Source organism: Megascapheus bottae, chromosome 18 (genome assembly GCF_031878675.1).
Source record: "Megascapheus bottae isolate mThoBot1 chromosome 18, mThoBot2.hap1, whole genome shotgun sequence".
Lineage (NCBI taxonomy): Eukaryota > Metazoa > Chordata > Mammalia > Rodentia > Geomyidae > Megascapheus > Megascapheus bottae.
In genome coordinates, this window is record NC_143526.1 from 40,467,547 (window position 1) to 40,490,352 (window position 22,806).

The 22,806-nt window shown below is 48.0% G+C and overlaps 1 protein-coding gene across 2 annotated transcripts in view; it reads right to left on the minus strand.

Annotated features, from left to right (window-relative positions):
- B4galt5 (beta-1,4-galactosyltransferase 5) overlaps positions 1-21,929 on the minus strand; it is a 55,854-nt gene extending 33,925 nt beyond the window's left edge. Inside the window, exon 1 of one of the 2 annotated variants that reach the window (XM_090352505.1) lies at positions 21,741-21,929. In XM_090352505.1, coding sequence (XP_090208631.1) covers positions 21,741-21,855 — 115 coding nt within the window. In that variant the 5' untranslated portion in view covers positions 21,856-21,929. The remainder of the gene's footprint in view (positions 1-21,740) is intronic. The other variant, XM_090352504.1, reaches the window with a different exon arrangement.
- Positions 21,930-22,806: the final 877 nt, after the last annotated feature.

Consider the following 22,806-nt stretch of genomic DNA (forward strand, 5'->3'; position numbering starts at 1 on the left):
TGGCTGTGGGGCTTTAACTCTGAGCCTGGACACTGTCCTTGAGCTCTTCAGCTCAAGGCTAGCCCACTTGAGCCACAGGCCCACTTCTGTTTTTCTGGTGGTTAACTGGAGATAACAGTCTCACAGACTTTTATTCCGGGCTGGCTTTGAACCTCAACCCTCAGATCTCAGCCTTCTGAGATAGGCGTGAGCCACCGGCACCTGCTTGGGATAGTTTTTAAAAGTCTTCTTTAGGAGTAAGAAACAAGCATCCCCCTAATCAAAGTTTTAAACTATTTAAAGTAAAAAATTTGTTATGAGACACATGTACATAAAACATGGCACATGGGCCCTGCAGAGCTGGAGAGCCCTCCGTGTCCCTGCTGCAGAGAATCTGTCTGCAGCTTCCGGCTCCACATGTGAAGGCTCGCCAAGGCTTCCAAGGCCCAGGAAGACCTTTTGGCACAAATGTCTGCAGAGTAAGACAAAAGCATCTGGCACCAGAGCTAGCGTGCAAACATGCGCGCGCGCACACACACACGCACGCACACACACACACACGTGTGCCTTTTGTCTTAGATTCAGAAATCTCCACTGTCCTGTTTCTTCTAAACTTCACTTCTTTCCTCTTCCTTCCTCTTCCTCTCTCTCCTTCCTCTCCCTCTGCCTTTTTCTGAGGCAGGTTCTCATTAGTTTGCCAAGACTGGTACAAAAACATTTTTTTTTCCTTTTCAACTTCTAGTTCTAGCCCTCATTCTGACCCTTCCTACCCTTCCTACCTTGAATTCCCGATGACGGTCCACGTTCTGTGTGCTGGTTTGGCTAGCCACAGGATGATAGCAACACAATGCGCTCTGCAGAAGCTATGGAAATGCCACCCACTGTAACCAGCACTACCGGCTGTAACCCTAACCATCACCTAGAAACCAGATGACTGCCTTCATCGTCCTAGACAAATGAACAAGAGGATCACACTGGTTCAGAGGCAACCTAACGGTGAAAACAATGGGTGAGCATCACATGACTATAATTCCAGTACCTAGCAAGCTGAAGCAGAAAAAGTATCAGTTTGAGGAAAGCCTGGGCTACATACTGAGACCATGTCTCAAAAAGAACAGAAAAAAAAAAAAGAAAAGAAAGATCATGCCCAGGACAGTATAATCATTATCAGAAGAATAACTGATACTTAATGAGCAAAACTCTGGCAGATCCTTCAAGAAGCCGACAGCTCTGAGCTTCCTCTCCACCACTCCTCACTGTCACAGCAACGGTCAGTTCTACCCTGCAGTAGCAAGAACCTCAGACAAAACTGGTGACATGTCTGACCAATATTTCATTATGAAAACCTTCAAATATTCAGTAAGAGTGGAAAAAAAAATTCTTCTGCCAGTCCTGAGGCTTGAACTCAGGGCTTGAGCACAATCCTTGGGCTTTCTCAAGGCTAGTACTCTGCCACTTGAGCCACAGCACTACTCCCAGCTTTTTGTGTGTATGTGGTACAGAGGAATCAAATTCAGGGCTTCCTGCATGCTAGGCAAGCACTCTACCTAGGCCATGCTCCTAGCCCACAGTTGGAAACTTTTACAATAAACTCCCCATAATCAGCATCTTGAGCCAACCATTAGATTATCACAAATACACACACCATTCCAGCCATCAACTTGTCTTACTTCCTGATTCACTCCCAGGCAAACTACAAAGCTGACCACCACCCAAGTATTTGTAAGGCTGATTAGGGATCAGCGCTTCCCTGGTCCCCATTGGTGTAAAACGGTATGCTATACAAAGAACAAGAGCACATGTGCTGGGTGTGGACAGATGCACACACACTTGTGTACCCCAATCCCTAACAGGATCATCCCTGCAAGGTCCCACAAGCCCAGTCTCTGGTGTGGAATCAATCTTAGAAAAGTAACATTAAGAGATAACTTTAAATTCAAGTGCATTTATTTCAAAACTAAATTTGGTTCCTAGGCATGTAAAGAAGCAAAAAGTTATGTCCTTACATTCCTACAAGCAACTTAATTATCTGTCTAATGGCTAATTTCTTGTGTCTATTAATAGACTAACACAGTATTCATCCCGAAGGCACACTGCCAGGAATGGGCAACAGAACTGCCTTTATTTAACACCTGTCCTTAGTCCCGCAGTGCTGTTTTTAGGCCTTCTCAGAGGCACATAGTACCACCCCTGATGTCACTGTATCCACTGCTGTATGTCCTTGAGTGCATGCCTTTCTCTTCACATATGGACTGCTTAGAGAGAAGGAAACATTGTCTTGGCAGTGGAGAATTACCTGGCCTTTGCTAGCTGAATATAAATTAGCAGAGAACAGGATTTAACAGACAGAAGATAAGATCTGCATAGCAAAAAGTTCATGAGAGCAAGGTTAGTGAGCAATTTATGATGGTTTTCATTTGAGACAAGCTACAGTGTTGCCATGAGTCCTTCTGATAAGAACAAGGCACACTCAGAAAGACAAATATCACATGCTGTCCCACGCAGGTGTGCGCTGTAGCTGGACTGTGATGTTCAGAGTTCAGAGCAATGGTTAGCAGGCCTAGGAAGGGTGGAAAGGGGCAGAGGATGTTTTAACTGGCACAGGGGAACACTAGTTAGAAACACAACTTTCTATCTACGTTCTACAGCATAGCACAGCACAGTAATGGCGCCAACAGCAATTAACCAGAACAGTTCAAACCATAGATGATTTTAGTGTTAAACACAAGACTTCCAACTGAACTCACAGCAAGCCAAGTATGTCCATCTGTACATTGTGATCATGTACTGAAGTGCCACACACATCACACCCCAGAACTATGTCTGTACCACCACAGTGTCAACTGCAGGACAGGCAGCCTGCTTGACACGGATCCTTTCAAAGCAGCCTGCAAAGCAGGTTCCATGAAGACTGGGCAGTCACCTTTCCTCTGAAGACTGAAACTCTGACCATGACTTTGACAATTCATAAAACTGCGCATACAGGTTCAATTCTGTTCTTAGAAAAACTATACACATCTGCACAAATAAAACACCAGAATAAAACACCAAAATGCCAACAGGCAGTCTTTTTATTTTCTTTATGTTTTGCTGTTTCTCAAACTTATACACTATTACGGTAATGAGTGGTTTTTTTCACACTCTGATTATGGTGCTGTAACACCTTTTGTACTGGACGAATCCCCACCACTGCTCCAGAAACTGGTTGCCCAGCAACAAACAAGACAGCACCAATTATTCACCTGCTGGTGCTGGTGCTGGTGTGTGTGTGTGTGAGCACGCGCGTGAGCGCACGAGAGAGAGAGAGAGAGAGAGAGAGAGTAGTAGTAGCAGTAGCAACAACAGCAGCAGCCCACAGCTAGGCGTCATTCATGTATTTTAAAACCATGTCTGCTACAATTACTTTCTCACTTTCCTTTCAGTGCAGTCTCCTGACAGGCTTCCTTGGACACACTGTAAGACCTGTACTTTCAGAACAGGCACACTGTGTGCACTGCTCCCTACCCTCAAACAAAACTGCTAGTTTAGCATATCACCATCATGGCTTTCATCCAATGCCAACTCTCTGAGAAGCCTTGATGTCTGTCCTTGGTGAGACTCCTTCATCTAGCAGCTAGATGGGAGCCAGGTCCAGTCCAGTGTTGCATGGAAGGCTAAGTTCAGCGAGTGACAGCATGGAGATCCACCGCCCCATCTATTAAACACAGAGAGGGGTCCAGGAATCTTAAATGTACTCTTCACTTCAAACCCTGCTATACCTACTTCTAGCTGCCAGCATCTTAAGCCATATCTAGCACCAGCATCTGTGAGGCAGCAACAGGGACCAGCGTCCCAGTACTGCAGCAGGACACCTGTCATTTGTCAGGAATGGGTACCATCACAGGGACTGGGCCATGCCCTTCCTGGAGGTAAAAATTCACCCCTCCCCTGAGGAAACTGAGGGAGAAAGAACACAAGGTCACCCAAGTCACAAAGCCAGCCAGCTCAGAGTTGGGAGAGTTGCATGGAAGGCCATGGACTCCTGAGTTGGAGAGGGTATGCAGCCCAGGCAGGGCTGGCAAAGTGCTCCATCCTTCACAGGCAGACCACAGTGACGTGCTTTCTACATTTCAAGAATCCAGGAATTCTGAGGATAGATGTCAATATGCATCATCAAGAAACAAGTTTCCTATCCAAACCTGTGTGTGTGTGTGTGTGTGTGTGTACCAGAGTCTCAACTCAAGGGCTGTGGCTCTGGCTAGCTTTGGCACTCAAGTCTGGCACTCAACCACCTGAGCCTCTGCTCCACTCCCAGGTGTCAGCTGTTTATTGGAGGTAAGAGTCTCACAAATCTCCTGCCTGGGCTGGCTCTGAACCCTGATCCTCAGCCTCTTGTTAGCTAGGATTACAACCCAGAAGCTCCTCAGCACCAAGCAGACACGCACCCAATAGGCAGCTCTCAGTGATCAAAAGACCTCTGAGCCAGGTTCATGCCTGTAATCCTAGCTACTCAGGAGGCCGAGATCTGAGGATCATGGTTCAAAGCCAGCCCAGGCACTAAAGTAGGTGAGACTCTTATCTCCAATTAATCGCTAGATAACGGGAAGTGGGGCTGTGGCTCCAGCGGAAGGGTGGTAACCTTGAGCTGAAGAGCTCAAGGACAGCGCCCAGGTCAGACCTTTGGCCATCACTTCACAGCCCTTCCCATGAACGTCTGCAGCAAAAATCAGAACTCTGTCAAAATAGCTATATTTAGGGCATTTTTGAAGACAACATATAAATTTGTGCTACTTTTCTTGTTCGGGTCCTCTTTTTTTCCCCTCAATGTGTCACAAATGAAGTTTGCAAGTAGCATATACCTAACTCTACTTGTGGACAGTTCTGGTGGTTTAAACTCCAGGCTTCATGCTTGCTAGGCAGGTGCTATACTGCTGAACCATGCTTCCACTCCACTAACCCACTTTTCCCCCACTATGCAGTGGTTTTTAGGAATACTTATATGGTGCTACAGCAAAACTATGTTTATAGAAGCTGGGCACCAGTGGCTGATGCCTGCATTCCTACCTATTCAGGAGGCTGAGATCTAAGCAAACACTGTGAGACTCTTATCTCCAATTAACTATCAAAGAGCTGGAAGTGGAGTTGTGGCCCAAGTGATGAGCAAACTCAAAACTGGGCAAAACAGTGCCCAGGCCCAGAGTTCAAGCCCAAGGACTGAAATCAGAGAGAGGAAAAAAAGGATATTCAACTTAAACACCTCAGAAACAAAGAAATAGCCTGAAGTGGGATCTCCTAAAGGGCCAGGAAATCCCGGGTCACAACCCAGTGGCTGCCCGAATCAACGCTCACTGCAGGTTAACTGCCCTGACTACAGATCTCAAGGACAAGCTGGGCACAGGGCTGCACATGAAGAAAACAGGAAACAGCAGCAGGAAAGAGTGCATGCAATGTGACCAGGCAGCCCAAGCCTCTGCTCCAATGGAACAGAAACTCAGAGAACATTTGGCTCATCTTTGAACAGCTTTTCAGCCATTCCAAGTTCACTTGCTCCCGACAAAGCCAGAGGAAGACCCAAGTCCAAACAGGTCCTCATAAAGATTCTCCATCTTGGGGAATCCAACCAAAGGAAGAGACCAAGTACTGTACTTTTATACTAAACAGAGGCATCACCAAAGGGGTAACAACCTCCCCTCAAGTTTAACACTTAACAATGCAGGCAGCAAGTATGCTTTCTATACAACTCTCCTATCAAGAATCTCTTACCCCAGGGCAGGAAGCATAGTTCAATAGTACAACACCTGCCTACCAAGAGCAAGGCCCTGAGTACAATTCCACTACCATCGCAATCAATGAATGAAACTTAAGTAGAAAAGAAAGAATTCCTTGCTAGAAATAATCTTACATTCAGCAAAATACATTTAGTTATAATGGGGAAATTCACATTCTTCTTAGAATAAAGAGACAGATTATCCCAGAAAACAGCTGCTCTAATCACAAACCCAGTGTTTTCTCAATTGCTACCATTGCTCCCCCCTCCCCCGCTTTTTAAATTGTTATTATAAAGGTGACATACAGAGGGGTTACAGTTCATTAGTAGGATATATATATATAATCTCCCTCTCGGTTGGTCACTGTGCTGAAACACAGCCTGAACACTGTTCCTGAGCTCTTTTTCTCAAAGCTAGCACTCTACCACTTTGAGCCACAGCACCACTTCCGGTTTTCTGATGGTCAATTGGAGAGAAAGAATCTCACAGGGACTTTCCTGCCTAGGCTGGCTTTGAACCTTGATCTTCAGATCTCAGCCTCCTGAGTAGCTAGGATTGCAGACATGAGCCACCAGCACCCAGCATGAGTACATTTCTTTTTGGACAATGGCACCCTAACATTCTGTCTTAACCTAGAATTGTTAAGTACAAACTCTTCAGGTGTCTGTGTGTACATAAAGAAATGAATGAAGATATGGCTCGGGTGATACAGCACCAGCCTTGAGGCAGAAAAAGTTAAGTGAAGCTCTGACTTCAAGCCTCAGAATTGGCATTAAGGAAAAAAAAAATTTAAAGCCACGCACTGGTGACTCATGCCTCTAATACTAGCTACTCACGAGGCTGAGAGCTGAGGACTGTGGTTTGAAGCTAGCCCAGAGGGAAAGTCCATGAAACTATTTCAAATAGTGCCCTAAAGCCGGAAACTGATGGCTCATGCCTATAATACTAGCTACTCAGGAGGCTGAGATCTGAGGATCGAGGTTCAAAGCCAGCCCAGGCACTGAAGACCATAAGAATATTATTTCCAATTAACAGAAATCCAGAAGTGGCACTGTGGCTTAACATGGTAAAGCCATATCCTTAGGCTGAAGAGCTCAGGGACAATGCCCAGGCCCAGAGTTCAAGCCCCAGGACAGACCAAAAAATAAATAAATAAAATAAAATAATTATCCCCTAAGTACCCAGAAGTGGAGCTTTGGCTCAAGTAAGTAGTGGAATCCTATCTGTGAACACACAAAAAAGGCTCAGGGACAACACCCAGACCCCAAGTTCAAGCCTTGGGACTGGCAAATAAGAAAAAGAAAAAAAGGGGCCGGGAATTTGGCCTAGTGGTTAAAGTGCTTGCCTAGCATACATGAAGACCCGGGTTCGATTCCTCGGTACCACATACATAGAAAAAAGCCGGAAGTGGTGCTGAGGCTCAAGTGGTAGAGCTCCAGCCTTGAGAAAGTCCAAGGACAGTGCTCAGGCCCTGAGCTCAAATCCAGGACTGGCAAAAAAAAAAAAAAAAAGAAAAAGAAAAAGAAAAAAAGAGCTGCGCACTGGTGGCTCATACTTGTAATTCTAGCTACTCAGAAGGCTGAGATCTGAGGATCATGGTTCAAAGCCAACCCAAGCAGGAAAGTCTGTGAGACTCCTATCTCCAATAAGTTACCCAAAAAAAGCTGGAAGTGAGAGCCGGGAGTATGGCCTAGTGGTAAAGTGTTTGCCGCCTAGCATGCACAAGAACCCGGGTTCGATTCCTCGGTACCACATACAAAGAAAAAAAGCCGAAAGTGTTGCTAAGGCTCAAGTGGTAGAGCTCTAGCCTTGAGAAAATCCAAGGACAGTGCTCAGGCCCTGAGCTTAAGCCCAGGACTGGCAAAAAAAAAAAAAAAAAAAAAAAAGCCTAGCTACTCAGGAGGCTGAGATCTGAGGATCAAAGTTCAGAGCCAGCCCAAGCACAAAAGAACCTGAGACTCTTATCTCAAATTAACCCCTAGAAAACAGAAGTGAGGCCTGGCTCAAGAGTAGGATAGCCTGGAGCTGAAGAGCTCAAGGACAACACCCAGGCCCAGGGGTAGGGCGGTAGCCTTGAGCTGAAGAGCTCAGGGACAGCGCCCAGGCCAAGTTCAAGCCCATGATCCACCAAAAAAAAAAAAAAAAAAAAAAAAAAGGCTGGAAGTGGTGCTCTGGCTCAAGTGGTAGAGTACTATCCTTGAGCAAAAAAAGCTCAAGGATAGCATCCAGGTCCAGAGTTCAAGCCCCAAAAGCAACCCCCCGACCCCGCCCTGGAAAAAAAAAAAAAAAGAACAGTTTAATGAAAACGTGATTATGAGTACATTAGAGTCACTTCCCTTTATCACTCTTAAAGTTCCAGACCAAGGCTGGGGAGACTGCACATCCTAACAGCATATGACTGTAATGTCTGCTGACACATCTCCTGCTACATAAGTCCAGACTCACAAGAAGGTTCTGTTCTCCGTGCTTACAACACCACCTCAAGCTACAGTTCCAATCCATGCAGATTGTCTCCCTACCTTAATTATGCAGCTAGTAAATTAGTAGAACTACAATTCTAAATATTTTAAGCCTCTAGCGTTTAATTTGTGGCTACCAGAGAATGATGCTAAACACAAACCACAACCTCTACCCAAAGCTCTCCTGCCCAGATGCCCTGAAAGCTCCCAATCAGCTTTGATCAAAACTGACATAAACAGCAGGAGAAATGAGCAACATATTCTCGGAACGAAAGGCCAGGGCGCCAAAGGACACAGGTCCTGACAAGCAAGCGGTGCTCCCCGAGGGCTCCTGTGGCACCTAGGGACCCCCAGCAGCAGCAGCAGCAGCAGCCCAGGGACCTGCTCACTCCTTCCTCTATGCTATGCAACGCTTTCCCAGTGAGGCCAGCACCAGGAGGGCGCATCCCCTACAACTGTGCTCACTTGCTGCTGAGAACTGCCAACCAAGGAGAGGGTAAGGGGGTGGGGGGGAATGCTCTGGAAACTTCACCTGTGACCAGCAGTTTCGAGGCGTCTTCTATGTGCTTTCTCTGGAGTGCTAATAGGACAGCAACCTCCTCGGTACCTACAGTCCTGTCCCTAAGCACTGTGGCTGGGAGGTATGGGACACCTGTCCGTTGAGCACTGATTAACTGGTCCTAAGCCCTGCAAACAGTGATTTCACAGTACTCCTGTGAGCTTGCTTACCTGCTGCCTGTCAATCTTCCTACAGATAGGGCCTAGCTCAGCAAGGTCCAAACCACCCCAGGAAGGAGAAAATCCAGCTGGTACTTGGCCTACTTGTTCTCTTCCACTGGTCCTTTTACATTTCATGACAAATCCCTCCCTGATCAACCAAACATCTACTTCTAGCAGGTTGCCCAGGGCTCGTATCTATAATTCTAGCTCCCCAGAATCTAGGAATTGTGGTTTGGAGCCAGCTCAGGAAGAAAAGTCCATGAGACTCACCTCATGGTAAACTACTCAGAAAAAGCTAAAGTGGTGCTGTGGCTCAAATGGTAGAGAGCTAGCCTTGAATACAAAGAGGCTCTGGGACTGCACGTAGGCCTGAATTCAAGCCCCAGGATGGGAGGTACAGGGGGCAACCTTTTTTTTTTTTTTTTTGCCAGTCCTGGGGCCTGAACTTAGCACCTGGGCACTGTCCTTGGGCTTTCTCAAGGCTAGCACTCTACCACTAGGGCCACAGCACCACTTTTGGCTTTCTCTAGGTATGTGCTACCCAAGGAATCAAGCCCAGATCTTCATGCATGCTAGGCAAGCACTCCACTGCTAGGCTAAACTCCCTGACAACCTACTTCTCTGTTTATAGGTGTCCATTATCCCATTCAATTTTCTGTATGCTTGATATATTCTGTAATAAAATTATTGTTATTAAGGGGGAAATAACCCCCTTTAACAAAAGCTAATTCAAAAAAGCTTTTTACTCATGAGTTAATTTCCACTAGCAGTAACAAATGAAATTCAAATAAATCCAAGTTTTAAGATCCCTAATGCTTTAAACCAGAGTGGAAAGAAGCCAGACATACCAAGTTAACAATGAAATAAAACTAACCCAAAACCAAAAGCAAACACCCAACTTCCTCCCCTCCTACATTTGTACCCCCAGCACAGGCCATGCAGTATAGGATTCCAGCAGCCCCCTGAATGTGGTTAGTGGTACAGTGCTTGCCTAGCATGCATGAAGCCCTGAGCTCAATTCCTCAGTACCACATACACAGGAAAAGCCCGAAGTGGTGCTGTGGCTCAAGTGGTAGAGTGTTAGTCTTATGCAAAAGAAGTTCAGGGACAGTGTCCAGGCCTTGGGTTCAAGACCCAGGACTGTCAAAAAAAAAAAAAAATACTATCTATAGCCAGGCACTGATGGTTCATCTCTATAATTCTACCTACTCAGGAGGTTGAGATTTGACGATCCAAGTTAAAAGCCAGCCCAAGCAGGAAAAGTCTGTGAGACTCTTACCTCTAATTAGCCACCCAAACACCAGAACTGGAGCTGTGGCTCAAGTGATAGAGCCTAGCCTTGAGCACAAAAGCTCAGGAACGGCACTCAGACACAGAATCTACTTGGGAGACTGAGAGGAAGGATGACAATGAATTTAAGGACAGCCTGGGCTACAGAGTGAGACATTATCTCACAAAGAAAGGAAGAAAAGAGAGGGAAGGAAGATAGGAGACTCTTCAAATACTGGGACTCCTTCATGTATCTATAGAACATTTCAAGCTTGGCAGAGTAATCCCTTTAAAGAGGAAGAATCTGAAATCAAGAATCAGCATCAGGGGGCCGGGAGTTTGACCTAGTGGTAGTAGAGTGCTTGCCTAGCATGCATGAAGACCCAGCTTTGATTCCTTGGTACCACATACATAGAAACAAGATGGAAGTGGTGCTGTGGCTCCAGTGGTAGAGCCTTGAGAAAAATAGTCCAAGGACAGTGCCCTGTGTTCAAGTCCCACAAATGCCCCCCCCCCAAAGAATCAGCATCAGGCCAGGCAGGGTCGCTCACACTTACGATCCTCAGGAGGCTGAGGATCTGAGAATCACGGTTCAAAACCAGCCCAGGCACTAAAAACTGTAAAGACTTATCTCCAATTAATCTCTAGAAAATGGGAAATGGGACTGTGGCTCAAGGAGCAGGGCTGTAGCCTTGAGCGGAATAGCTCAGGGACAACAACCAGGCCCAGGGGTAGGACAGTAGCCTTGAGCTAAAGAGCTCAGGACAGCGCCCAGGGTTCAAGCCCCATGACTGACCAAAAAAAAAGAAAAAAGAAAGAAAAGAAAAGCCAGAAGTGGTGCATGGCTCAAGTGGCAGAGTCCTAGCCTTGAGGAAGAAGCCCAAGGACAGTGCTCAGGCCGAGTTCAAGCCCCAGGACTGCCCCCCCCCCCAAAAAATGCCAAAAGCCAGGTGCTAGTGGCTCACTCCTATAAGCCTAGCTACTGACAAGACAGAGCTGAGGATCATGGTTCGAAGCCAGCCTGGAAACTCCGTGAAACTCCTGTCTCCAATAAACTACCCAAAAAAGCTGCAAGTGGCCCTGTGGCTCATATGGTAGAGCACTCACCTTGAGCAAAAAGAAGCTAAGGACGGCAGCACATGGGGCCCAAAGTTCAAGCCCCAGGGACTGGCCAAAAAAAAAAAAAAGTCAAAGGACCTAAACAGACATTTCTTCAAACAAGTGTACAAATGAGCTGTGCAGAGTAACACTGACCAAGATGCACTGTACTTACAAACTGATTTGTTGATTGGAAATCCCTTTATACAACTAAGCAACCCACACCCCTGCCACACCCTCCTGCACTGACTAGGGTCTTCTGGTGATGATCACACACCCCTGTCACCTGGAAAGTAGGAACAATACTAGGGGAGAATAACTGCTTATTCAAAGAACAGGAGAAGGGGGGGGGGCAGAGAATTGGAGAAGAGAAGACGCCCTGAATTATTTAGTGTGGTGCCCAAGCTTGGGAAAACACTGACTAGACAGATGGGTGGACTCCGAATGCTCCTCCGGACAAAGGCACTATAGAAAAGAACTGCTGGGTCAAAATTCAATCTGCATTTGCACTCAGCACCCAACTACCAGAGGACAGGGTTCTTCCTATTTGCTACTTAAAAGCTCAAGTGAGAGGCAGGGAGTTTGGCCTCATGGTAGAGTGCTTGCCTAGCATGCACAAAGACCCGGGCTCGATTCCTCAGTACCACGTACATAGAAAAAAACTGGAAGTGGTGCTGAGGCTCAAGTGGTAGAGCTCTAGCCTTGAGAAAGATCCAAGGACAGTGCTCAGTCCCTGAGCTCAAGCCCAGGACCGGCAAAAAAAAAAAAAAAAAGTGAAACTAGAAGACAGGACTAAGTCTGCAGATTAAAACTAAAAGGATTACCATGAGCACAAACAGCCCTGAAGAGAAGGGAAGGAAAGCCGGGCACCTCCTAAGGCCTGCAGGATCGGATCACACATTTCTTTCCCTCTCCGTCACTCGACTCCACCAGAGTCAGACTTGGGTGCAGATGGTCTACAGAAGTCACCAATCCTTACAAATATAATTGCAATCCCTCTACACATCACCCTGACAATAAAAGTCACCACTCCAATCTGTTCCCACTGCTCCCGACCCTGTAACTAAGACCTAAAAGGGACAAGAATGTGTGCTACAGTCTCCGTGCACAGAGAGCTGAAGAAGAATTTTTATCTTGTTATTGCAAAGTCCACCTGCAGACTGATCCTGACTCAGTCTCACAGCATCAGAGCCAGAGAACATGGCTCAAGGCAGGGACTAATGATCTATCATTAAGTCCTTTTAGATGCACATTCTACGCCATTCTCAACCACCCGGAGCAGGGCAGTCTCCTCTATCTGCACCCCAGTCAGAGTTGACAAGTCTAGGTCTGCCTGATTTCTCATCTAATGTTCCTTGGATGCTACCACCTTGACTGTAGGCTGGAAGGGTCTTCTTCCTTTCAGTACACGCTCCTACTGCAGGCCCCCACCCACCCACAGCAATCCAGCCAACCAACACCCAAGCTCATCCCAGCCTAAGGGCCTTTAAATACACAGGTGTTTGGACCTACAACAACTTCCTCAAAAAGGCTCCCAGTATTCCCAGGCCATCTATAAGTACCTCCTCTACAGTCTTACCACCAGAACAAAAGACAAAACAACACAAAACCTTCCACCAGAATGAGTGCCAGGCTAGCAGAAAGGCTATGCTTACTGACTTCTAGATTACAGCACCCCTGTGCCTACATCCAAAGACTTTCAATCAAGATGAAGTGTCAAAACAAGTACCTCTCTACAGCCTCTAGCTTGAGTCTGAACCCCCATCCCACTGAGGGCCACAAGGCTGTCATCTCTGTCTCATGCAACAGGTCTTGTGTTTTCAACTCCAGCCCGTAACTTACACACATCTTACTAATTCTTAACAGAGAACTAGTTAATGACTCAACCTGGATTTACTTGCTCTCCAATAGCTAAAACATGACAGACTCTCAAATGTCAGATTATTGACCCACAGATATTCATTCCTTTACAATGATGTAGACAGATGGCAAGTGCTAGAACAGGAAGAAAAACTGACATCCCAGGAGTACCTCCTCTTCTCTCTCCCCTTCTTTCTCCTCTTCCTTCCTCCTCCCCTAGACCTCCAGGACCACCTAATCTGCTGACTTCAGATTAGCCTTATCTTCCTGACAGTGAGCTCCACTTCCCTCCACAGACCTCAGCTCCTCCCAATACAGCTCTTCTGCTTGGTGTGGCTGGGTGTGCCCAACAATACTGAGGGAAGCTAGGCTCACCCTACTTTGCATTCTACTCCCAAGAGGGAGTATGAAAAACAGAGAAAACAGAAATTTGACTATGAGCACATTTAAAAATGAGCGGGACGTGGTGGCTCATGCCTGTTAATCCTAGCTACTCAGGAGGCTGAGATCTGAGGATCGCAGTTCAAAGCCAGCCAGGCACTAAAGACTGAGACTCTTATTCCTAATTAATCACTAGAAAAGGGCAAGGGGGGCTGTGGCTCAAGGAGTAGGGTGGTAGCCTTGAGCTGAATTGCTCAGGGACAGTGCCCAGGTCCAGAGTTCAAGCCCCATGACCCACAATAAAACAAACATACAACAACAAAAAAAACCCTTCCTACCTTACATCCCAGCTACAGTGGGAAGCATACACAAAAAGTGGTCCAGGATGGCCTGGGCAAATAACAAAACCCTATCTCAAATATATCTTAAGAGCTAACCTCCAGTGATTCATGCCTATAATACTAGCTACTCAGGAGGCTAAAATGTGAGAATCATGTTTCAAAACTAGCCTGGACAAACTAACCCAAGACTTTTTTTTTTTTTTTTTGCCAGTCATGGGGCTTGAGCTCAGGGTCTGAGCACTGTCCTTGGACTTTTCTCAAGGCTAGAGCTCTACCACTTGAGCCACAGAACCACTTCTAGCTTTTTTCTATGTATGTGGTACCAAGGAATCAAACCCAGGTCTTCATGCATGCTAGGCAAGCACTCTACCACTAGGCCAAATTCCCGGCCCCCCAAAAGACTTTTATCTTCAGTTAATTACCAAAAATCCAAAAATAGAGCTGTGGCTCAAGTGGTAGATCATTAAGTCTTGAGCAAAAAAGCTCAGGGACAGTACCTGAGCCCTGAAGTTAAATCCCAGGACCAGACCCTCCCCCCGCCCACAACACTAACTTAAGCAAAAAGGGCTGGAGAGTGTCTAGGAAAAAACCCAGCTCTGAGCACAAACCCAAGTAGAGCAAACAAACTCCAAACCCAAGACCTCAGCTCTAAGACAGGAAGAACAACAGAGGTCACAAAACATCCCCAAAGTCCTGTTCAACTGTGGTGCTGTTCAGTTTTATCACTTCAACCGGTTCTCCAAATAAAGATGATTTCTAAGAAACACTACATAAAACTGGGAATATAGCTTAGTGGTAGAGTGCTTGTCTAGCATGCACTGGGTTTGATTACTCAGTACTACATAAACAGAAAATGCCAGAAGTGGTGCTTGGCTTAAATGGTAGTCCTTGAATAAAAGAAGTTCAGGGACAATGACAAGCCCCAGGACTGGCAAAAAGAAGAAGAAAAAAAAAAACAAAACAGTACATAGGCTGGGCACTGGTAGTTCACACCTTTAATCCTAGCTACTCATGAGTCTGAGATCTAAGGATGGCGGTTCAAAGCCAGACCAGGCAGAACAACAAGGAAGGAAGGAAGGAAGAAAGGAAGGAAGGAAGAGAGGGAGGGAGGGAGGGAAAAGAAACAATACATATCTAAAAAAAAAAAAAAAAGAAACTATACATATATACATATCTGAGCCGAAGTGTGAGGGTGACAGGAAAAAAAGGTATTATTCACAAGACATCACAGTACTGGGGCTTGAACTCAGGGCCTTGTGTTCTTGCTTGCATTTTTCCCACTCAAAGCTGGTGCTCTACCACTTGAGTCACATTTCCACTTCCAGCCTTTTGCTAATTGGAAATAAAGAGGCTAACAGACATTTCTGCCCTGCTGGCTGAATGGGATTCTCAGATCTCAGCCTCCTAAGAAGCTAGGATTCAGGCATGAGCCACCAGCACTAGCTGAGAGTTTTCCTTTTCTGTAACAGCACTAGAGATGAACTCAAGGGCTTTCGCTTGGGAGCCATACACTAAGCTGAGAATTTTTAATATCGCCAGGTGAATAGTCTACATTTCCCACATATACTTCAATCTAGAAGAGTCCGGATGCAGGCGTAACAACAAAAGACACTGTACTTGACTGAGAGAAGTCTGAAACTTTCTGTATCTGATCAGGTAAAACATGAATCTTCTTTAGGATGTTAGGTCTGATATTTCTTCTCCACCCCCCTCCCCCCGTCAGACATGGGGCTTGAACTCTGGGCCTGGGTACTATCCCTGAGCTCTTTAGCTCAAAGCTAGCGCTCTACTACTTGAGCCACAGTGCTACTTCCTGTTTTCTGGTGGTTAACTAGAGATAAGAGTCTCGATGACTTCCATGCCCAAGTTGGCTTTGAACCTCAATCTTCAGATCTCAGCCTCCGGAGTAGCTAGGACTACAGGTGTGAGTCACCAGTGCCCAACTAAGTCTGATAATTCTATATAATATAACTTACTACCAGCCTTCTAAAACATTTCATTCCTGTTATTTAGGTACAGTTTGTTTTGTTTTTGTCAGTGACAGGGCTTGAACTCGGGGCTTGGATGCTGTCCCTGATTCTTTCTGCTCAAGGCTAGCATTCTACCACTTGAGTCACACTGTCACTTCTGGTTTTTCAGTGGTTAGAGATAAGAATCTCACTGGGACTTTTCTGCCCCAGCTGGCTTGAGAAGAGCGACCCTCAGATCTCAGCCTCCTGAGTAGCCAGGATTACAGGGGTGAGCCACCCGTGCCAGGCTTGTGGTATGGCTTTTTAAGACACTTGCTTGTTTTGAAAGCAGCTTTGAGGATTTGCTGTTTTGTTTTTTAAGTATCAAGTTGAGGAAAATCATGTGACTTTCACAAAGTCAGGCGAGATTGGAATGACAGGTTCCCAGTCAGCACTCTCAAGGCTGTGTTTAGGGGATCTGGGTTCATAGCCAGCCGGCCTTACAAGAAACAACATGGGGGGGGGGGGTGGTGTGATTTAACTCAGCAGAAGAGCCCTTGCCTGGCAAGTGCAAGGCCCTGAGTTTGGTCCTCATTTCTGGAGAAGAGAGAGAGAGAGAGAGAGAGAGAGAGAGAGAGAGAGAGAGAGAGAGAAGAAAGAATACCATCACAAAAGAACTGTGTCCTGCCTGCCAAAGCTAGCCCTAAATCAAACTTTTCCTAGAACTGAGCAAGACAAAACGGAAAAAAAAAATCATTCCCCATTCCTTTCCTCTGCAATCAAAAGGAGAAAATGTCCTTTAAGCAGACAGAAATTTAAACAGTAAAAATTTATCTTCCACTGTATCTCAGCACCACTCCAAAACTGGTTCATTTTAACAATCTCAGTTCAGTTAGTCTCCTCAGTACAACCTTGACCACTACGGGACTTAACCAAGGTATGTTCACAATCAGCAATCAGATATGGTTTGCTAAAGAGTTCACTTGTTATCTTTTAAAAGACCTAGTTAGACTGGAATATTGGAAGCCCTTTGGCTCTTAGATTTCTTGAGTTAAAGTTTATAAATAAGTTCAAAGTTTCCCTCCGAGCCCTGAAAGGAAGAAGTTTCAGGAGAATGAGGATGAGCCTAGGCTGCAGAAGACAAGAAAGGAACTCATGCCACACCTTACTGCTTTGTTCAGCCTTTTACAACACATCCCTCTCGCCAACTGCCCACCCTGTCTTCTGCTCTCTTATCTTGAAGTGACTGATATAAAATGCCATTTCTGGATTAGTAACAAAACACGATATCCAATGTAGCCATATTTTTAAAAATAATAACTGGATTGGGGAGAAAATGTAACAGTAGCTAAGAGGACTTTGTAGACACACAGTCATGTTTAGAAATATTTCCTACAGTGTAATTTTTAGTTCTCCTTTCACAAATGACCTTCAAATCCAAGAAAATGGTCCTTTGCGCTTAAGACTATAAATCACCAGTATTAAGAAAGAGCAGCAAAGCTGGGCATCGGTAATTTGTGACTGAAATCCTAGCTACTCAGGAGGCAACATTCCAGAGAATTGTGGTTTGAAACCAGTCTGGGAAGAAAAGACCAGAAGCCAGGCGCTCACATTTGTAATCCTAACTACTCAGGAGGCTGAGATCTGAGGACTGAGAGTCAAAGCCAATCCAGACAGAAAAGTCTGTGAGACTCTTATCTCCAATTAACTGAGAAAAAACCCATGACCAACAAGAAGGAAGGAAGGGAGGAAGGGAGGGAGGGAGGGAGGGAGGGAGGAAGGGAGGGAGGGGGAAAAGAAGGGAGGGGGAGGGGAGGACAGAAGGAAAGAGGGAGAGAGGAAAAGGGGAGGGAAGAAGGAGGGGAAGGAAAAAAGGAAAGGAGGGAGGGAGGGAAGGAGGGGGGAGGAGGAAAAGAAGGGAGAGGGGGAGGGGAGCATAGAAGGAAGGAGGGAGAGAGGAAAGGGGAGGGAAGAAGGAAGGGAAGGAAAAAGGGTGAAGGGAGAGGGGGAGGGAAGGAAGGAGGGGAGGAGGAGGGAGGAGGAAGAGAGGGAGAGGGGAGGAGGAGAGGGGGAAGGGAGGGAGAGGGAAGGAGGAAAGAAGGGGAAGGGAGAAAGGGAGGGAGAGGGAGGAAGAAAGGAAGGAAAGATGAATAAGACAAGTCTCACCTTCAAAATAATCAGCAAAAACCCAGGCTGGAGGCATGCCTCAAGCAGTAGTGTGCCAGCTGAGTAATACGCAAGCTGTGTAAGTAAGAGGCCCAGAGTACAACATTAGTTTACAAAGAAGTAGCAGCAGCAGCAGTAGCTGCTGTTGTCGCCGCCACCACCAGGCATAATTCTAGCTACATAGGAAGCTGAGGTCTGAGGATTGCAGTTTGAAGCCAGCCCAGGCAGAAAGTCTGTGAAACTCTTAACTCTAATTAATCACACACCAAAAAAAAGCTGGAGTGGAGCTATGGTTCAATTAATAGAGTGCTAGCTTTAAGCACAAAAGTTCACGGACAGCACTCAGGCCCTGAGTTCAAGCCTCAGGATTAGGGGGAAAAAAAGCCACCTATCAGTAAGTCTCAAAAATAATGAGGTAGGTGCCAGGAGTTTGGCCTAGTGGTAGAGTGCTTGCCTAGCACCAAGACACTGATTCCATTCCTTGGTACCACATACATAGAAAAAAGCCGGAAGTGATGCTGAGGCTCAAGAGCTAGAGCTCTAGCCTTGAGAAAGTCCAAGGACAGTGCTCAGGCCCTTAGTTCAAGCCCAGGACTAGAAAAATTAAATTAACTTAAAAATTAAAAAAATAATAAGGTAATCATCAGGTAATGTGTCTAGGTCACATTAAAAGGAATGTGAGAATATCCTTGTTTCAAATTTAAGTCCACTCATTTCTGAACAGAGCTGTGATATACATTTGGCTCTGATGGTCTCTTGAGTATGTAGTTACAAAGCAATTCAAAAGCAAAAACAAAAAAAAGTTAAATCTGGGAATAAAGTCTGCCACTTCCTATTTGCCAGAAAACAGACTTGAAGAGGAGACTGAGCTACTGTTGATACACGACTGTTTTTGACCTACAAAAATGAATTTCATATGGTTAGACCTAATGTTATTTTCTAAGCTCATCATCTAAGTAGCTGTCTCAAGATCTTCTTGGTCGAAGACACATAAAATCTGTTATTCTTTGAGCTGCCTTAACTTTTGGAAAAGATTTGCCACCCCACCATCCAAAAGCTAAATATTTGAGAAATTAAGTTCATTAACCAGAAAAGCAAGATGCCAGCTGAGTGCTGGTGGCTCATGCCTGTAATCCTAGCTACTCAAGGGGCTTGAAATCTGAGGATCATGGTTCAAAGGCAGACTGTGCAAGAAAGTCTGTAAGACTCATCTCCAATTAACCACCAGAAAACTGGAAGTGGCACTGTGACTCAAAGTGGCAGAGCACTGACCTGAAGATGAAGAGCTCAGGGACAGTGCCCAGGCCCAGAGTTCAAGCCCCATAACCAATAGCAAAAAGAAAGAAAGAAAGAAAGAAAGAAAGAAAGAAAGAAAGAAAGAAAGAAAGAAAGAAAGCAAGCAAGCAAGCAAGCAAGCAAAATGCCAAATGGCTAAATGGTTATGTTCTGTGAACCCTAAGACTTTACCACATTTTTCATCATTCCTTTTTTTTTTGGCAGCACTAGAGCAAAAACCCCAGAACCTTGCACACTACAGGCAAACACTCTAACTCTAAGCCACAATTTGAGTCCTCTCCAGACATGATCTTTCAAACATGAAAACTGAAGGCTGATGGCGACTGGTGGCTCAGCCTGTAATCCTAGCTACTCAGAAGGCTGAGATTTGAGGATCCCGGTTCAAAATTAGCCAGACCAAAAACTCCATGAGACACTTACCTTGAATTAACAAGTAAAAAAACAAGAAGTGGTGGTGGGGCTTAAGTGGTAGAGTACAAGCCCTGAGTGAAAAAGCCAAGGGAGGGCTAGAAATTTGGTAGAGTGCTTGCCCAGTGGTAGAGTGCTTGCCTAGCGCGTACCTCATACATAGAAAAGCCAGAAGTGGTGCTGTGGCTCAAATGGTAGATTGCTGGTCTTGGGGAAAGCCCAAGGACAGTGCCCAGGCCCTGAGTTCAAACCCCAGAACTAGAAAAAAAAAAAAAAAAAAAAAGCCAAGGGAAAGAAGGAGGCTCTTAGTCCCAGTGGCAGCATGAAAAAAATAAAAAGCCATAAAACCTACAATCTTTACATCTTTCAGTGACCAGGATAATTCTAACCTTCAAAACATGGTATACCCCAGCATTTTGTACGTGGGTTTCACTGATCTACCATTGAGGAACCATAATTAAGCTGGCAAATTTCATTCTGTTGGCCAATGTGACTTCTACTAAAAAGGGTAATTATCATAACAGTGATATGGTTTTCCATTTAGATATAGCTGATTTATGACAGACCAGAAAAACCTGTCACTTTTCCAAATGGTAAGAAAAGGGGTTACAGCTCTAAAGATGCTTCTCAGTTCAAACCCATCACTTGACACTCACTTTTTATGAGACTTTAATATCCAAGACACTAATGAGTTCTTTTCTCAATTAACTTCAGTAATTAGCTACCTATTCTTGTACTGCCAGAATTCCTAGCCTTTTATCCTTCTTTGCTCTAGGAATGAAATCCAGAGAACCACATTCTGTACCTACCTAGAGGGAGGGGTCCCTAAGACAGTTGGGGTAATCTATAGTTTCCTGTTTCATCTTCTCAGCTCCAACTTGCCAGACCAAATAGCAACATTAACCATCAAGTGAAACTAGGCAAACAATCAACACAGTCTCCTCTGCTACTGGAAATGACTCCATCTATCCTGCCAGGTTAACAGACTGGCACTGGTTACCAGGCTTCTACAAGAGGCCATTTCCCTATAGCTCACACATCCTTTTGCATACACCCAAATACTCTAGACTTTACAGTGGAGTCCCGACCATCCTCCCCTACCCCCACAGCATGGTTAGGTCCATTATTCATCCTTAACTAAGTTTTTTTTTTTTTCCTTTTTTCCTTTGAGAGATCTGTAGTCATACCAACTCAAGAATGCGTATTCCTTAAATGCTCCGCCATCCCCTTTCCTGGGAGTTACACAGAACAGCTAATGCTATTTATGTATTTATTTATGAAGCTGCATCAACCAAAGCAATGAGCTTCCATGTGCATATACTTACTTGCATTCTTTAAAACCCTAAGCATGGAGATTGGTACTCCTCCCCACCCCCATTTTACAGAGGAGAGAAGCTGAGGCTTAGCAACCTACCCAAGGTCATACCGGACAAGGATTGGAACCCAAGACTGACCTCAATGACCTCTGCCCCTGACCCCCCCCCCGCCCCCGTCTTCCTCCAGCGACCAGACTAGCCGTGTGAGGGGAAGAGTCACTATGCCAGACCGCCTTTCCTTTAAAGGACAGGCCCCGGAGACACGCTATGCAGGTCCATCTTTCCCGCACCTCCACCTTCCCCTCCTCCCCTCCCCCCCAAAAGCCCGGCATCATTTCCCAAAGGCCCCTGGCCCGGCCCCTCCCCGGGCCCGGCGGACTTCCCCGCGTCCCCAGGGCAGGTGGCCTGGGACCCAGGGGAGGCCCCGGGGGCCGGAGGCGCGGAGGCGCGGGCTGCGCGGGCCAGGCGCCCGACCCTGGCAGGAGCCGGGCCCGGGAGGGCCGGGGTCGGGGCGACGGGGGTGCGCGCCCGGGGGCCCGCGGGGCAGGAAACGGCGGGGCGGGCGGGAGGGATGGAGGTGGAGAAGGAGGGATGAGCGAAAGGACAGCCGGGGAGAGGAGGATGCGGGACCCCGGGCGCGGGCAGCGAGGGAGCACGGGCGGGGAGTGGGCGCCCGGAGGGGGCTCCAGGCCCGCGGGCGGGAAGCGCGCCGCCCCCCGCCGGGCCCGCGCGGCCGCCCGCCGAGACCTACCTATGCCGGGCGCCACATAGACGAAGTAGAGCAGCGACGACGACAGCGAGAAGAAGAAGAGCGCGGCCAGCAGCGAGCGGCGCGGCAGCCGCCGCAGCCCCCGGCGGGCGCGCATGCTACGGCCGGGCGGCCGCCCCGAGGGCCGGGCCGGGCCTGCTCCCGCCGCTCCGCCGCTCGAGCCCGCCCGCCTGGGACTCGGCCGCCGCCGCCGCCGCCCGGGCCCCGCGCCCCGCCGCCGCCGCCGCCGCCGCCGCCGCCCGGGCCCCGCCGCACGCCGCCGCACGCCGCCGCCCCTCCGCTCCCAGCCGCCGGCCGGGCCACATGAGGCGGGCGGGGGCCGGCGGCCGCGCGGCGCAGCGAAGGGGCGGGGCGGGCGGGGCGCGGGGCGGGGCCTGCGCCCCGGGCACCGTCGCCAAAGACCCGCGCGCGCGCGCGCGGACCGCTAGGCCCCCCCACCCCGCGGCGGCGCGCGGCGGCCCTCGGGCACGGCCGTCCCACGGCGACGGCCCCTAGGCGGGCGCGGCCGCCGCCCAGGCGTGCGGGGGGCGCGGCCGGCGTCCCCGCGGTCTGGGCCGAGGGGCCGTCCGCCCGCGCGTCCCCCGGGTCTGGAAGGCTCGTGGGTTCCTGCAGTCGTTCATTCATCCCTGCCTCCGCCCTCCCGAGCCCGCTCGGGGTGCCGGCCGGCCGCCCTCCTGGAATGACACCCCGCGGAGGGGAAAATGACCACCGCGCCCCGCGGACGGGGCCGTGACACCCAGGTGACGGCGGACACGCGGGAGGGTGCGAAGGCCGGCCGGGACTGCCGGGGCGGGGTGGAGGCGCGGAGCCGGGCAAAGGTCTGGCCTGTGTCCCGAGGTGGGTCCCCGGCCAGGGCGGAGAAGATCCAGGGAGCCGGGCCGCGCCGAGCAGAGCGCGGAACCGCGACGGGGCTGCGGGGACTCGCATGAGGCCTGCGAAGGGACGACCGGCGGGCCGAGCCCTCCCCTCCGCCTCCCAGCACCCCGACGCAGGCCCTGGGCACACCAGGGGCCGCGCAGCCCGCTCCCCGCCGTGTCCCGGGGTATCT